At 53.9% G+C, this 16645-nt stretch overlaps 2 protein-coding genes across 2 annotated transcripts in view; one reads left to right on the top strand and one right to left on the bottom strand.

Moving 5' to 3' along the window:
• Nucleotides 1-16645, bottom strand: part of RTF2 (replication termination factor 2) — a 33586-nt gene that overhangs the window by 6207 nt on the left and 10734 nt on the right. The gene's annotated exons all lie outside the window — the stretch shown is intronic.
• Nucleotides 4578-10445, top strand: LOC142422188 (putative beta-1,3-galactosyl-O-glycosyl-glycoprotein beta-1,6-N-acetylglucosaminyltransferase 7). Its single transcript, XM_075527662.1, has 3 exons — nucleotides 4578-5541; nucleotides 6571-6666; nucleotides 10219-10445. Exons 1-3 carry the CDS (start codon nucleotides 4578-4580, stop codon nucleotides 10443-10445), a joined length of 1287 nt encoding a protein of 428 aa, XP_075383777.1.

A 16645-nucleotide genomic window follows, 5' to 3' on the forward strand; every position in this document is an offset into this window, starting at 1 on the left:
TGCTCAGGACTGGGTAGGGCTTCCCCTGGGATCTGGCATACATTCTCCTGGTTGCTATAGGCCTGGCCCTGGTGGGTTCCTTTCTGACCCTGGGGACATGGATGCGGGCCAGTCCTTGAGGAGTTACTGAAACTCGAGCACTGACGCCGTCAGCCCTTCTCTGAGGGCTAAGGGACCATCGGGAGAACAGCAGCTGCCCTTACTGAACGTTCGGATCCAAGACCATAGACGAATCTTGATCAAATGGGGGAAATGCAGAACAGAACTCCAAATACAGACTCTCTCCTTTCTGGAGTCATGAAGGCTGGATGAGCCTCTCCCTCCCCACCAAACACAACAAACCCTACTGTCCTGACACGGTCTTTAAGCCTTACACCAAAAAGGTCCCTTAAACCTTCTCTAAACCAAGTAATAGCTCAGCGTAAGTAGCACACGTGTGCCTGTGCACTGGTCTTTCAGAGAATATTGACATGGGACTATGTGGCAGCGGGCTGCAGCCCTGCTATGCACTGTAGCTGGGAGCTTGTGGGCAGAGGTCATGGCCGTGGGGGTGGGGTATCCAGAGAGCTGGTGAGACGGGTGCCATCAGTGCCCCAGAGGCCACGTATACAAACAGCTGCTTGGGGTGTGACCTGCTGTAGAGATGGTCAACAGTAATCTCCCTTCACTGTAAAACAGCAGGGGGAGGGGCGGGCAGAAGTAAATCACAAATCACAGGTGCACACACAAACCCATGGTTCCTGACAACACTTTTTTTTCACTATGTGTCATGTGCTTGCAGGTAGAATCGTATGTTTGGTCTGTATTTTGCTTTCTTTTACAAAGTTTAACTTAAAGGGCTGACAAATGGAGGAGAGGGTCACTGGAGAAAGACACTCCTAAGAAGGAATCATGCGCTGCGGTCTCTGAGGCTGAGACAATGAGGAACAGGCGTTCAGCGGTGCACTGGGCTCGGTCTGGCAGTCAGGGGGGTGCCTCTGAGTGGCGGTCACTCTCCCCCATCCCTCCCCATGTACATACTCAGCTGAGTTTCCCCAGGTACAAGCCCACCTCCCAGATGACACCCCACCTCGTACAGCCATCCTGGCCAGCATCTTGGGCTATTCCTCCCCCACCTGGTTGCCATCTGACTTTTCGGGTTGTGGCGGTCACTTTACAGAGTCCTGGTGGCACCATGGTTAAGTGCTCGGCTAATCCAAAGGTTGGCAGTTCAAACCCACCAGCCATCCGAATACTGTCGTTTTCTGGCAACCTTGGAAAGCCTGTGGGACAGTTCTGTCCTGTGGGGTTGCTGTGAGCTACCAGGATCCCATGCAGTGGTGAGGGAGGGGTCTTGTCAACGCCCCTCAGGCCGGCAGCTCCGTGTTTGGTTCAGGCTCCACACCTGAGCGACACTGAGGAAGTTCCTTAGGCGCCCGAGGAAACGCCGCAGACTTCTCTAGCCTCAGGAGGAAGAAGGGACTTCCTACTCCGTGACCTTAGTCGCAGGGACTCCCAGGGCAGTTGTCCTGTCCTCCAGGGTTGCTGGGAGTCTGCATGACTCAATGGCAGAGTTTGGTTTCTCGGTTTGGGAGATGCTGAGTGGTTGTCGTGAGGTGCCGGCTGGCAGGTCAGTTCTGACTCACTGAATGAAATGCTGTCAGGTCCTGCACCCTCCTCCTCAAAAGGCTATGTGTGCGCCCATTGCTGCAGGCATTGTGTGAAGCCCTTCCACTGCAGGTCTTCCTCTTTCTTAAAGTGTTGACTCCCCACTTTACCAAGCAACATCTTTCTCAGGGAGCGGCCCCAATAACACGTCTACAGTACCTGCGATGGAGTCTCACCATCCTCCCATCTGAGGAGCAGGCTGACTGCCTGTCTGTCCTTTTGTGTCGCACTATGATTCCAAGGTTCACCTACATGGTGTCGTGCACCAGGACTTCAGTTCTCTCTCCGTTTTCCTACAGTGTCGTGGCAACAAGAGCTCTTTCTCTGTGAAGACCACACTGAGGGAATCTTTGAGGCCAGAGGGCAGCTGCCTGGGCTGCAGGATCTGAAAGCAGAGCCCAGCAGAGAACCTCTCGGTGGGCGTGTCCAGACGCCACCTCAGAGGTGGGCGATGCACCAGCCCACCGCTGGGGGAGCTACAGAGGCAGAGCGGCCCAGGTCACCTGCACCCTCAGGAGCGCCAAGCAGCACACCTGGCTTTTTCCGCAACCTGGGAAGGAAGCTTTAAATGCCACTTTCCCTTTAATGAAAAAGGATCCGGTCGCTCAATCCTGCCTCCCGCTGCCGCTTGGCTTGTGGCCACTCCCAACTTCTGAGAAGGTGCCAGCACTCTGCCCTGGGCAGCTGCTCAGCGTGGCTTTTCCAGGTGGTGACCTGGTCCACAGGAAGTGCTCTGCTGCTAGGGCCTCTACAGTCTCCAGGTCAGAATCAACGCGGACCCGAGCCTGCCAGCAACGCAGCGCGGGACTGCCTGTGGCACTAGGTAAGACGGCAGAGAGCTCAAGGCGAAGCCCGGAGGCTGGCTCCTCCCAGCTGCGAAGGCGATGGTTTTCCTCGTTAAGAATACCTGCATGCGCATTGTTGGGAAGTGGCACGCATCCTGCTGAGCTGTCTCCAGTCGCTCTGCGGCAGACGTGGCTAAGTGCCTGTCTGCTTACAGGAGGGTCAGTGGTTGGAACCCACCGGCCGCTTTCGTAGAGAACCACAGGGCAGTTATACTCTGTCCCGTCGGCCCAAGAAAGCTGATCTAAGAAAATAAAGCATGTGGAAAGGGGGTTTCCCACTGTCTGAAATCCCTCGTGATGTTTACTTGGACAGCAGAAACCACGCCTGGGGCCGTAGGGCCGGGCTGGGCTGGCAGAGAGCAGGCACACCTGTGTCACAAGCCGGGCCAAGAGCCACTCCTCAGAAGGCCCTTCCAACAAGCACCTATTTTAAATACAGCTTCTGGGAGGGGGGGGCGGGGGGAGGCTAAAATATCAGCAAGACTGCACTTGTTATGAGCCTACCCCCGATCAAATCACTACAGCTTTTAGAAACTGATTCAGTGACCCAAACACCTGTGTTTCAGGAACAGCAGTTTTATTAGGACCCACCCAAAGTGCCAGGGGGAAAGCAGCAGTGGTGACTATGAACAATCCATGCAGCAGTGTTCCCAAGTCTTCCTGCACGGAGCCAGTCCCTGCCCAGCAGAGAGCAGGGAGACCCAGTGTGGAGCTTGCTGGGTCCCTGTGAACACTGGGCTAAAGGGACCAGGGCAGAGGGGGGCAGCTCTGCACTCAAGCAGGTTCATGTCTGTCTCTACATGAGGGAGAGAAAAACACTTAGCCCTGCAGGGCCCTGAAGGACCAGAGTTCCACCGGGTACCTTACTCCTGTGACAGCAGGTGGCTTTACTTTGACACACTTTCAAAGGAAACCAATATGCACAAAAAGCTCCCCAAACTCCTGATAGAACAGAACAAGACCGCGCTTCTGTCCAAAGGAGCATTTCAGATCAGGGCCGGGTATCTGTCTAGATTCGAGCAGTTGCACAGGAAAACATGCTCACCCGTCATTAGCCACAGGAAACCAAAACAAATGACCACTCCATGCCTGTTAGGATGGCTAAAATGGAAAAGAAAGACCAAGGAAGGAAGGGCCGCCCGAGTGCTGGCGGACACAGATGGGGCATGCAGCACCCATGCTGCTGGTGGGAAGGGAACAAGGCACCGCAGCCCTGAGACCACTGCAGCCGGTTCTTAGCAGCGATCCCCACAAAGGATTACAGAAATCAAGGGTGGAGGGTGAAGTAGGTAACAAGCACTTTAAATTGCTGAATATAAAATTGATGACCCACACAAAAAGCTATCCCCCTTCCCCCTTGTCTATGTGTGTGGCCCAGCCAGCGCCCGCCCAGGGAGTACTGACCCAACAGAAACACAGCCTGCGCCCACTGCCCAGTGGTCTGTCCACGAAGGGTTACGGCATCTCTGTGGATGGGATCCCGGCTGGAAACAACCTAAATGCCTTTCCGCCTCCCTGGGTGAAGGGCAAGCCCCGGGCTAGAATGTTACCTGGGGTAAAGGGGACAACCTGACACAGATGAACAAGCCATCATCCTCAGTCAAAACACCCACCAGGCACAGAAGTGCTGCCACATGGTCTATTTACAGAGTCACAGAAAACGCGTATGTGAAACAGAGCGGCTACGGCAGACGGGTGGAGGGCGAGAGGTGCCCAAAGGGGGACCAGAAACCTCGAGGAGCAGGCTGGTGTCTTGCTTGTGGTGACAGTTTCATGAATGCACACATGTATCAAAACCAGGCAGAGCGCACACTTCGAATGTATGCGCTGCCTGCACAAAGCTTTGGGGGACAGGACAAAACTCAACCGCACTGTCGCCCAGTGGATGGCGACACGATAGGACAGGGCAGAATTGCTCTTTTGGGTTTTAACCGCCGACCTTGGACTGATGCACTGTGCCACCAGGGCTTCTAATGACCACCCCTGAATTCTGTGTGCTGTTTTTGTTTGTTTTTTCCCTACTTCAGAAAGTTCGCGGGGAGCAGTGCAAACTATGGTGAGAGGCCGGCGCTGGGGCCACACACCATGAGCCGGCTTCGGGCCACCAGGTGTGGGCTCGTCGTGTGCGCAGTCATCTGCGTCTGCGCCTTTCTCTATTTCAGGAACCCGGATCCCGAGGACCTGGAGGAGGAGCCCACGTACCCACTGGCGGTGGAGTGTGGCTTTTACCCCGACGAGCTGTGCTCAGCTCTCTTCCACGGGAAGGGGGCGGCCCCGCAGGTGGCCAAGTTCTGTAAGAACCCCCATGGCTCTGAAATCCTGGCTCACTTCCACGGCCCGGGAAACTGCTCCCGGCTGTTGGAGGGCTTGCGCTTCATCACCAGGCCCCTGTCTGCAGAGGAGGGCAACTTCTCCTTGGCTTACATTGTGACCGTGCGCACGGAGCTGGCCATGTTCGTGCGTCTTCTCAGAGCTATTTATGCGCCTCAAAACGTCTACTGCATCCACATCGACGCAAAGGCCCCTAAGAAGTTCAAGGCTGCCGTGCAGACGCTGGTCAGCTGCTTTGGGAACATTTTCACTGCCTCCAAGGCGGTTTCTGCTGGCCTGACAAGGCTACAGGCAGACCTAAACTGCATGGAAGAGCTGGTCCACTCCACATTCCCATGGAACTATGTCCTCAATCTCTGCGGCCAGGACTTCCCAGTCAAAACCAACAAGGAGATCGTGCACTACCTCAGAGGCAAATGGGACGGCAAGAATATCACCCCTGGAGTGGCCCAGCCCCCACCGAGCGCCAGGCCCAATGCCAACCGCAGCCACGGCCAACTCACCCCGGACACAAGCATCTATGAGCCCCCAAACGAGAGCTTCCAGGCCAAGCCGCCCCACAGCCTGCAGCTCTACTTCGGGAGTGCACACTACGTGCTGACAAGGAGGTTTGCCGAGTTTGTCTTGACGGACGTCCGAGCCAAAGACCTGCTTCGATGGTGCAAAGGCATCCACAGCCCCGAGCGACACTACTGGGTGACCCTGAACCGGGTCCGAGGTAAGAGCATCCGGGTGAGTCCTTCAGGGTCGGGGGTAGCAGAGAGCACTGTGCCACCCTGGGGTCTTTTTCAAGGGAGAACTGCAAGGCCCAGCTTGAGCTGGTGACCATTCTGAACCCACACTGTTGGGAATGTCTTCCTTCATACATTTTCTCACTGCCACTGAGTCAAGGCACGCTCATAGTGACCCTACAGGACAGGGTAGAACCGCCCCTGTGGCCTTCTGAAACTTTATGGGACTAAAAAGTCTCATCTTTCTCCCCTGGAGTGGCTGCCGGTTTCAAATTGCTCACCTAGTGGCTAACAGCCTGACCTGAAACCATTTAATTTTCTCTCCGTGCTGACTCATAGCTACCCCTGTGGGTCTGAGACTGTAACTGTTTATGAGAGAAAACCCAGTCTGTCTCCCAAGGAGCTGCTGGTGGTTTCGAACTGCCGAACAAGTGATTGCAGCCCAATATATAACCACTGCACCACCGCGGCTCCATTTATTCACTTACTTATTCCCACTGGGCGCCTGCAAGTGCCAGTGTTGTGCTGAGCGCTCCTGCAGAACTGGACGGGCGAACAGTGTAGGGACAGGGATTTGTGTGGCAGACATGCCCTCGGGTGCTCTGGCAGGTAGAGGGAGTCTGATGGGCTGTTCGTTAATCAGGTGGGACAGAAGGTCTTCTCTTTGTGTAAGGCTGACTGGCTCCCATCAGGAAGGGGGTTCAGTTTGACCCTTAAAGCAGTCAGCCTAGACAACAATGCAGTCAATGACTGTGGCAGAAGTTGGGAAGGATTGTTTATAATCTCTCACATCCACCTACAAGCCCAATCAGAGGGCAGTTACAGAGAAGACAAAGCCCCACATCTCCGGAGTTACCAAGAGGGCTTTGCAACTATCAAGTACCCGGCAAGGGGCGGATACGGGGCATGGAGATGGAGCCTGAGGCCCCAGCCAGGAGAGAGGAAAGGTTGCGTCCTGTGGCTAGACGCCAGGGCTCTGCCTGCCTGACCCTGCCTGCCTGCGGCTCTTTCCCTAGATGCTCCAGGGGCAACGCCAGAGGCAGGCTGGGAAGGGAACGTTCGAGCCGTTAAGTGGAAACAGGAGGAAGGAAGCACTCATGATGGCTGCAAAGGTAAGCACCCAACTCCCCCCACCCCCCACCCAAACCTTCACCCTGTGAGGTGAAGACCACAACTCTGCCACTTCATTGACACAGGGACTGCTGCCCCCCCCCCCCCCCCGTGTGACAGTCTGATTAAACAAACCACCACCAACCAAACTCACTTACACTGGGTCGATTCTGGCTCCTAGCGACCTTATTGGACCGGGGCAAACTCCCCCTGTGGGCTTCCGAGATTGTACCTCTTAACAGGAGCAGGAAGCTTGATCTGTCTCCCGAGGTGCACTTTCTGAGGTTTCCAACTGCTGACCTCAGGGTGAGCAGCCCAGTACATAACCACTACTCCACCAGAACTCCTTAAGCCAGCAGGTGTTCATTTTAGGGGGAAAAATAGAAAACTTCAACTTTTTATTAAAGAAAAATTTCCCTGGAGTAAAGTGCACAGATCGGCAGTAACCAGGCTGAGAAATCTCACAGGGTGAACAACAGCTGCAGCATGTGGTTTGTAGAGCTTCAAATACTTAAAGACAGGTGAAAAGTGAGTCCAATCTCCCTTACCTCTCCCCCTGAACAATGTATTCTAGAGCAGGGACCAGCAACCACCACCCATGGGCTACATGCCACTCACTTGTGTAAATAAAGTTTTATTGAAATCAGCCACGCGTGTTCTCTAAGTCTTGTCTGCCAGCTCTGCATATGGATGGAGACTTTCTGGCCCACTCCACTGCAGTCTTTATGCTCTGCTCCTCAGAGGGGAGCTCACTCGGCCTGCTCTGGAGTGGAGGTGTCTTAAGCCTTTCCCACTCCAGGGTCCCTTGGTCCCAAGAAATCTGTAATCCAGGCAAGCACAGCCAGAAGCACCACGGAGTCCTGATTCGTCTGGTTTTGAACTAATTGCTGGTTGTTGTGTGTTCAGAAACCTTTCCCTGTTGCCATATTTTTTGTGACCCCCACCTTCAGTTAAGAGCCTGGTGGTGTAGTGGGCTGCGACCCCCATGGCCAGCAGTTCTGTGGGCCAAAGACAAGGCCTTCTACTACCCCCAGGGTTGCTAGGACTCAGGACTGACTCGACCGATGGCAGAGAGTTTGGTTTCATCTTCGACTACACAACCACATAGAGCAGGCTTGGGGACGTCTGGTCCAAGGGCCACAGAGGGCCTGAGACACAGGCTCACCAAAGAGAAGCAGTTCCAGCCAACCTATTAGGGTGAGTTCACGAAATGTCTGACCAAATATAGCAGGATGATTTTTAAGTTGATAAATTTTGTATAGCCTTTGAATGATGTTACAAATACGCACATGGCCCTTGGGAGAAAAAGGCCCCACCCTGCTTTATGGGATGGAGCCCCACAGTTGAAGAAGCTTCGCTCTAGAACGGTGACCTCACTCCTGGAGAGAAGTCAGATTTTTCACGAGACTACAGGCTTCAGTTTTGCAAGGTGCTTTTTCCAGCCTGGGTGCTGAGTGGCTTTTTGGCCGAACCTTGGGGCTGACGTTGTCACTGAGCTCAGTCAATTTAAGAAATACCCACCCTCGATGGTAGTCTGTCCTCTGTCCCGCAGGGCTGCTAGGAATGAGAATGGTGGGACAGCTGCGGGTTCCGGCTTTCCTGCAGGCATCTGGTCCCTGCTCCCTCTGGCTTCCCGTGGACTGCTCCTCAGCAGGAGGACCTATCTGCACAGTGTTGGAGCGTGGCTCTTCTCAGGTTTGAACAGAGTGGATATGAAGAATGGGCTAGGCTGACTGAGTTTCTCAGCTGTTTAACAGACTGACCTTAAGAAGGCAGGCTGTCAACAAATATGAAACAGACCATCAAGCACTAGAATCTTTCAAAGGCGAGTGATGCCAGGTGCCATGCTGACAAGGACGCAGAGGACGGGGACGTTTTCCTAGAAAGGTGGATTCCCATAGTGGGAAGGGAGCACCCAACACTGGCTGGCCTGCACCCGCTCCCTTCCCTACGAAGCTGGGCTGACCCCAGATTACAGTGAGCAGCGAGCGGGGAGCTCCCTTCTCCCTGACTGATGATGATGAAGTCACGGTTCAGAGTTCTTCTAGTGAGACTCTTTGAGATGAGAGTGAGGTTTTCTTTGTGGAAAGTCATTATTTTAAATCTAAATCATTATTCCCTACAAGCAAGCACCTGGGGAAGGTCTTCCCTCTCCTGGCTCTGGTGTGCATGCGGTTGGGCAGGAAAGCGTGTCGAGGTCATCTCAGCCCAGGTTTGCAATGTGCACGGGACCCACTTGTGCACCACTGAGGAGGCAGTGGGGAAGGCCCTCCGGCCAGGACGGGCCACAACAGGTCACTCTACATTTCTAGGCTGACCTGACTATTATTAGTTACACTTCCCCCATAAGAGAAGTGAGGTCACTGTGCAAGTCACAGGAAGTGACAGGGCTGGGTTTACTGCCAGGTGACCCGAAACTCCCTGTGGCATCAGCCACCAAGAGGTGCCCGTGGCTCCCTCCCACCCTGCTGGTCCTCATGTTGGTAAGGCGCACTGTGTTCCCAGTTAGCCTGAGGAGGCTCTGCCTGCTAACCCTGCACGCTGAGGGACGGCCCCCGCTCTGTGGGAGAACACCGGCCTGGCTCCTGGCCAGCAAACCTACAGAGCAGAGTCGCTCTTCCCCGTCACACAGCTGGTCACTGGGAGCAGAGATCGGCTTGATGACAACAGAGCCGTTGACTGCCTGCTTGCTCCCTTCCACACACATGGCCTGTCCCCTTGCCTTCCCAAGGAGGGGCTAAGGGGCAGCGCCCTATAGCTATGTGAGGGCGAGTGTTTGGGAGCCAAACACACTGAGCTGGTCTCAAGGAACCGAAACTCTCGGCTCAGTGACTTACACCTGCTCACCTGGCAAACCCAAGGAGGGGGGAGAAGCAATGATTTGCTAAATCCAACACGATTCTTAAGAAATACCCACAACTAAGAAACTTAAAGAGGTGATCGCACAGCGCCCTCAAACTAGTATGGTCAGTTTAGAAGGTAAGAACCCTGACTCTTTCAAGTCCATGGTGACTGGGAACCAGAGCGGGAGTGGAGACAATCCCAGGCCAAATGAAGCCCATGAGCAGGCGAGTCAGACTTGGGGGTTGCCTCTTTGGGGAGCCTGCAATGCCAGCAGAACCATGGAGAGAGACAGACAGACAGACAGACAGACACATACACACAGTCAACCATCCTGTTTGAGCTGGGCACCGCTGTTTCTGCTGCCCCCAATCCAGGCAGCAAGGAGGCTGCCGCTACTCACCAGGTGTGCTGCCCTTGTCCCCCCGAGATGTCCAGCAGGTTCCAACTCGCAGTCTTCCCCACAGCAGTGTGGAGCCTGCGTGGAGAGCACAAGCCCCCAGTCTCTGGACAAGTGAGTGCGCTCTCCCGACACAAACTCTGCTGTGATTGATGCAGTGGCCATTCTGTTTCCACCTCACTGACAAAGGGGCCCACCATCAACTCCGAACGCCAGATAAAAGCCCATCTAAGCCCCTGTGACGTGAGGCCCCTTTTCTGCACAGGTGCCGCAGGTGGGAGGGCAGGGCCTGCTAAGTTCTTTGCCTTTGCAGGCCACTACGTCCAGGACACCTGCGTCTACGGACCCGGGGACTTGCCGTGGGTCATCCGATCACCTTCTCTGTTCGCCAACAAATTCGAGTCCTCCAAGGACTCCCTGGCAGTAACCTGCTTGGAGAGGCGGCACCGGCTCAAAGTCCTCAGGCAGGCAGAGGGGCCTGTGAACCCCCACTGGCACTTCCAGCAGGACTCCCACTTCAACATGAAGCTGAGTCACTGAGGCGCAGGGCCACTTCCTTGGGACAGCCCAGTTTCCCAGACCAGAAATGAGGAAACATCTCTTCACAGACGACTCTTTGCTCCTCATTACTGGCCACTGGTAGAGTCGTGGGAAAGACAGTGAGAGAGGGCTGGCTGCTTCCACCAACAGTGGCTTGAAACCACCATCTCCCCTAGACCTTTTACTGTGATTCCCAGGACAGGCGGGCCTAAGCACATACATACATGCATGCACTCAAGAGCGCGCGCGCACACACACACCCTTGCGTTGACAGCCTGTGCACGAGACACTGCATCAGACACTGTGACTGAGTTAGGTTTTTTGGTGCAACACGGCACCTGTAAGAAGATAAGGGTGGACTTTAGTCTGTCCAATAGGTTGCAGCTTGATGAGCTAATTTGAAGGTGCCACCACGATATATGGTTCTCTGGAGGCGGCCACCTCTCTCTCTGTCCTCACCTTCCTGTGGAGGAGCCACTCGGAGACTGGCGTGAACCCTGCCAGAGCTCTGTCATGCTTCCACCGCCTTTGATACACCAGACTTTGCACCCACCAGCCAGTGCTGTCCCTGCATTCAGCATCACGAGTCTGAAGAGAGGCTTATGGAGGAATATGGCTTCTTCATATAAAGCTTTCTCTTACACATATATGAGTGTCTCTGGATTGTTTCCCTAGTCAACCGGCCTAACAGACATTAATACAGAACACATTTTGAGTGAACGGCAAGCCACTCTCCGGCTAGAGAGAGCGTGGTCACTAGTCCTGGTGGTCACAGACACACACCGACGGGGCCCTTCTTTTGGGTGAAGTGCAGCTAATCTGGAGTTGAAACAACACAGCTTAAACAGGTTGCCCAGAGTTGATTTTGCCTCGCAGCACTGTCTCAGAGAACTTCCTGTGAAGATGACAACGCCCACACCTGTGCTCTGCAACGCCCACCCCAGGTGTGGGGATTGCAACTGATGAGGTAAACCTAGTAAAGTTTCATCTAAAGTATTTCCAAGGCATTTAAATCGTCACATGTGGCTAAAACGAGTGGCCTTGGCCTCTGCTCACTGACCCACTCCCTCCTGTAGAAGGCCTCTGTTCTCTAGCTGCCGTAGAAGAACCACCAGGGCAGGTGGCATCAGCAAGCAGATGTACCTGCTCACAGTTAGGAGGCTGCAAGTCTGAATGCAGGACACTGGTTCTGTGGGCTTTCAGAGAAAGGTCCTGTCTCTCTCTGTCCCATAACGATCTTCAGGTGGGGCCTGTCTTCTCCTGACTGCCCTTGCTTGCTCTGGGCTTAACCTCGTTTTATAGGTTTTGGACAGGTATCCAAACAAAACTCCCTGCCAATGAGTCGATGCCGACTCATACTAGCCCTACAGGGCACAGAATGCTCCTGTGGGTTTCCAAGACTGTAACTCTTTACAGAGTCTAAAGCCCCATCTTTCTCCCGAGTGGTTGGTGGTTTTGAACTTTAGACCTTATGGTTAGCAGCCTAACACATAACCACTACACCAGCAGAGCTCCTCTGGGCAGGTATAGGGTAAGGAGTGTGGTGGGACACAATTCAGGACAGTGAACATTTTCCTTCTGGACTTACGGTATATGGGGGCTTTCAAAAAGCTTGTGGGAAAATGGAACGAAAAGGTCATGAACTTTTCCCACGGGCTTTTGAAGCCCCCTTATGTAAGGGCCACAGTCAACTGCAGCTTCTCAGACACAGGAAGGAGGTAACCCTTACAGCGCACGTGGTGAAGCTCAGCTTGCAGCGGAGCAGGCACTTCATGCTCACCGAGGCGCACGGGCAGGCTGAGACAGTCAGACCCGGCACAGGGGTCTGGTGGCCGCAGACCAGCACTTTTCCATGGTGTGAAGGCAAACTTTGCAAGCGCCCAACCACCACTGCTCCCTGCATTCCAAAGGGCTGTTCAGATTGCTCTGACTGGCTGTAATTTTTTTTGAAGCTGAAATTCTGTTTATTATAAAGGTAGAGCCCCTTCCTGGAGGTGGGCTTATCAGTAGGATTTCTGGTAGTGAGCACGGGCACCTGGGAGATTGGCTGTAATTAATCCTGCCCCTGTAGTTTACAACGGCTCAGCAGCAGCTAATGGCAAGCCCATTAAAAGAAGGGAGACCAGCTAGAAGGTATCTGAAACCCATGCTTCCATTCGGGGAGAGAGGGGCTGACTAGAGGATCCGTGCAATGGGGTGGCCAATGAGTATGAAGCATTAAGGATGGTGCAGGGAAACTACCACCCCGCCCCCCCCCCTGCCATCGTAGTGCTCTCTCACGGTGCGCCCCTGTCGGTTTCCAGACTACAACTGCTATGGGAGTAGAAAGTCCAGTCTTTGTCCCGAGGAGTGGTTGGTCGTTTCAAAGGGTCAACCATGGGGATAGCAGCCCAGTGCATAACCAAGACAGCACCTGGTCTCGGAGCTGGGACTCTGAATTAGCTGTTGACCTGACCAGCCCTCTTCCTCCATTCCTCCATTCCACCTTCTCCAAGAAGAGAACTCAAAAAGCCAGCACAAGCATGCATTTTCTGACTGAAAAATGCCTGCCCAACCCCTTCACCCATCAATGACCCAGATTCATGAAGCTGGATACTAGCAGGTCAAAGGCTGCAACCGGACCTCTAGCACCTTCTAAACCTCTGATACCCACAGGGTTGGTAGTAAATCACCTGGGATTCTTGTGAAAATACAGGTTTGGGTTCAGTAGGTCTGGGGTGGGATCTGAGATTCTGCATTTCTTAAAGAGTCCAAAGCAACAAATCAATCTTTCTCTCTCTCTCACACATGCACGCACACACACGGTGCTGCCAAGGCTGCAGGGCAGGGCTCACACTGAGCAGGAGCATACATTGCTTTCTTGCCACCGATAATTACTCCAAAGGGTTTCTTCTGATTGCAAGGAACAAAATATCCAGTGGGGATACAATTCATTTTTTTGGCTAGTGATATGTTTATACTGCAAACAAACAAGCCTAGCAACACCCTCTCTCTGGATCCTGTTTCGAAAAACAAGGGCACCCGCCTGGCGTTTCCGAAGATGGAACTATCCTAGTAAGCCCAGGAACCAGTGCCGGTGGGGGGGCGGGGTGCCCCCACAGACCTAAAAGGCAGACACAGTACAAGCCCTGGGACCACGGGGTTGCTAACGCTGACAGTGTTCCCCACTTAGTTTTACAGAATGGCTCTCTCTCGCCCTCACGTGGCACCCATGACCACGATGCACCGCACTTCCTGACCATCACTCTTCCTGCCGCAGCCTGGCAGGAAAGGCTGGTGTTTGTTCCTTCTTCCTGGGCACCCTGCTGGACTACATTTCCCAGCTTCCTTTGAAGTCAGACATGACCTTATGACTGGCCAAAAGATGGGGTACAAGGGAGGCGTGCCACTTCAGAATTGGCCTGTCAAAGTCCCCAGGGCGCCACCTTTCTCTCTCCCCAGCAGTCAGCGAGTAGAGAGAGAACATTTGGGGCTAGCCAGGTGGCTCTGGCTTACGGGCACCCCCTGCGCAGCACAGCAGAACTGGCCTCCCGGGGTTTTCAATGTGAGCTGCGTGACTGCACTCTGCACGGGCTCCTCCTCTTTTCACAGACCGGAAGGGCCGCACCAGCAGCCCTGAGCACGTCTGCCCATGCCGTTTTCACAACAGCAGGTGCTCTGGCCACTCTCGATCGCTCACGCACCCCAATGCGATCCCACGTCACAGACTGCAGCACTGTGCAAACCTAACTTGGATAGGGACATGCACTCTCTCGTGATACTCTATTGTGGTGGCCAAACTGGCAGTAGTGTCTGCCAGGTATGTCTGCAGACAGACAGGCCTTTCAAGGTACCCCAGGGTGAACTTAAACCCCAAGCTTCAATCATCACCTAAATACTGTGTATACTCGTGTATAAGCTGAGCTCTTCCAGCACATTCTTTATGCAGTTTTTGAGGTAAAATTAGGTGCTCTGGCTGATATTTGAGTTGGTTTATACTCAAGCATATATGGTAAGTTAGCTGTTCACATCACCTAAATGTAGGGGACCATAAACACAGAGGCGGTCAGAGATTTAAGGAGCCACCAAGTCACCCATGGAGGCAAGCTGTCCAATCTGAAGCTGCACTACATTTGCCACTTGGAGTCTAGAGGGCTCTGTCAGAGCAGTCAGACAACCCTGGCTGACCTACAGACAGCCCCCGCCTGATCTACCGGTGGTGGGTGGGTGGGGGTTCCATGCCCACCAGCCCATCGCCAGCTGGTTCTCAACTAAGTTGAATGCCTTGTTTGTGATGCCTTTTATTATTTGCATGTATTTTTATAAACCTGATCTTCATTTGTCTTTGGAGGCTGGAAACATGACATATAAACTTACAGATATACTTTAACATTGTATGTGATACACATTGCCAATAAACTATATAATAAAAACAAGCAAAATCCCCCACCACTGTAGAGCAGTTCCCTGTAACTCACATGTCATAAGCTGAGAACTACCTACACTCAGCATTGCCAAACTTTAGAGAATATGTAACATCAGGAGTTCAGGTCCTGAGAACAGTGTACAAACATCACTTACTTCCTCTTTTTAAACACTGTTGCTGGGAATTGCGGAGCTCGGAGGAAAGCGGTCAGAGAATTTTCTGGTACTTCTGTCTCCCACACGTTGGAATCGGAAGCCCAGAGGTGATCAGCCAGTCTCCAGGGCAGAGCTGGTGCTCCATGTACCCCTGCCTGCCCCACACCAGCTCTCCTCCTGGCCAGTACGAGTCCCACTCTGGTGGCACCGGCTCTACTGAACTGTATGCGCCCAGACGTGAGAGGACAACTCCCACGGTTGTCTTCTACTGGCAGCAAACCTATTTTTAAGAAAAACCTCCAAGATACTCTATGAAGATGTAGGCTTTCTTGAATAACATTGAATATCTGTGTTAAAAAGCAAAGTTGTCTCCTGAGGACAGAGCGAGATGCAGACAACGAACCAGAAAGAGCAGAGAAGGACTGACGCATGGAATCACAGTGGAGGCAGAGTACTGACTGTCCCATGGCCCGCTGGACAGCCAAAAGACCTGTGTTGAGCAGAGCCCTACAACGCCTTTGCGGCAAGGACCGTGAGCCTGTCTGTCTACTTTGACATGCTGTGAGGAGCGACTACCCGTCCCTGGAGAAGAGCATCATGCGTGCTCACGTAGAGGGTCATGAGACGGACTGAGAAAATGGCTGACAAAGAGCAACACTGGTGAGGAGGGGCAGGACCAGGCGGTGCTTTGTTCTGCTGCACGTGGGGTCACTATGCATCGGCACTGTACAGTAACATCCGGTTTTGATGGCAGGAGTTCTAGCCAACCACACAGCCTCCCTGGAGGTGGGGGCAGGCAGGGCCGTGTGTTGCCGGGTCTCGGCCTCCCCTTGGGCAATCCCAACTGTGACTCTGTTCCCCTTTCCTCGGCCGTCTCCTCTTCCCCTGAAGGGCCCCGGGAACTGAGTTGCGAGCTTCCCAGTTTTCATTCTACAGTGCCAAGAATCAACCCAAAGACCTCAGAGTTCCCCGGCTGCATCGGCTTCCAGGAAACAAAACCAGTGTCTGGGCTCAACTCCGTGCAGACGGTCCTGTGTGGCATGGCTACCCAAAGGCTGTTCCTGTCAGCGGGTGCGGAGGGCGTAAGCCCACCCAAGAGCGAGCTGTCCCAGGGAGCCGGTGCCAAGGAAACAAAGGCCGGGTTTGGATGTTTTCTAAGGCGCTTCCTCGCTTGGGACCTGCTGACCCAGGTGATCAGCCGCTAGATGAAATGTTAGTTCCATTTGCATCTTCCTCCACTACCGGGGTCCCCCAAGCTTTGCGTAGGCAGAAGTGGTGCACAGGCAGGAAGCAATTCACACGGGAAAGCTTTCTGAGTGCGCTCAGATGGCAAAGCCCATGTACACCTGAACAAAGCCTGCACAGGCCCTCGCAGACAGAGCTCAGGGCTGGGCTGCCCAATGGGTGGCTCCTGGGGAGGAGTTTCACTTTTTGTCTCTTTTGTAAGAGGGGAAATCCTCACTGGAATGCTTTCAGTTAGTAAAAATGGAAATGGGCGTCCCTGCAGATGTGCTGAGGGGCCCTGGGACTGTGTCCACCCCCTCCCCCCGGCAACCCCCTTTCCCTCCCAGCTGCCCAGCAACCACAGGCTGGAGTCCCAGTGCTCCCAGCCCTGCAGAAGGGTGTCTGCTCTGCCTCTC

This window comes from Tenrec ecaudatus, chromosome 12 (assembly GCF_050624435.1).
Source record: "Tenrec ecaudatus isolate mTenEca1 chromosome 12, mTenEca1.hap1, whole genome shotgun sequence".
NCBI lineage: Eukaryota > Metazoa > Chordata > Mammalia > Afrosoricida > Tenrecidae > Tenrec > Tenrec ecaudatus.

Coding starts and splice junctions, on each gene's coding strand:
- LOC142422188 (XM_075527662.1), top strand. CDS start 4,578: ATGAGCCGGCTTCGGGCCACCAGGTGTGGGCTCGTCGTGTGCGCAGTC. Junction 5,542..6,570: donor GACCCTGAACCGGGTCCGAG/GTAAGAGCATCC, acceptor CTCTTTCCCTAG/ATGCTCCAGGGGCAACGCCA. Junction 6,667..10,218: donor CACTCATGATGGCTGCAAAG/GTAAGCACCCAA, acceptor TTGCCTTTGCAG/GCCACTACGTCCAGGACACC.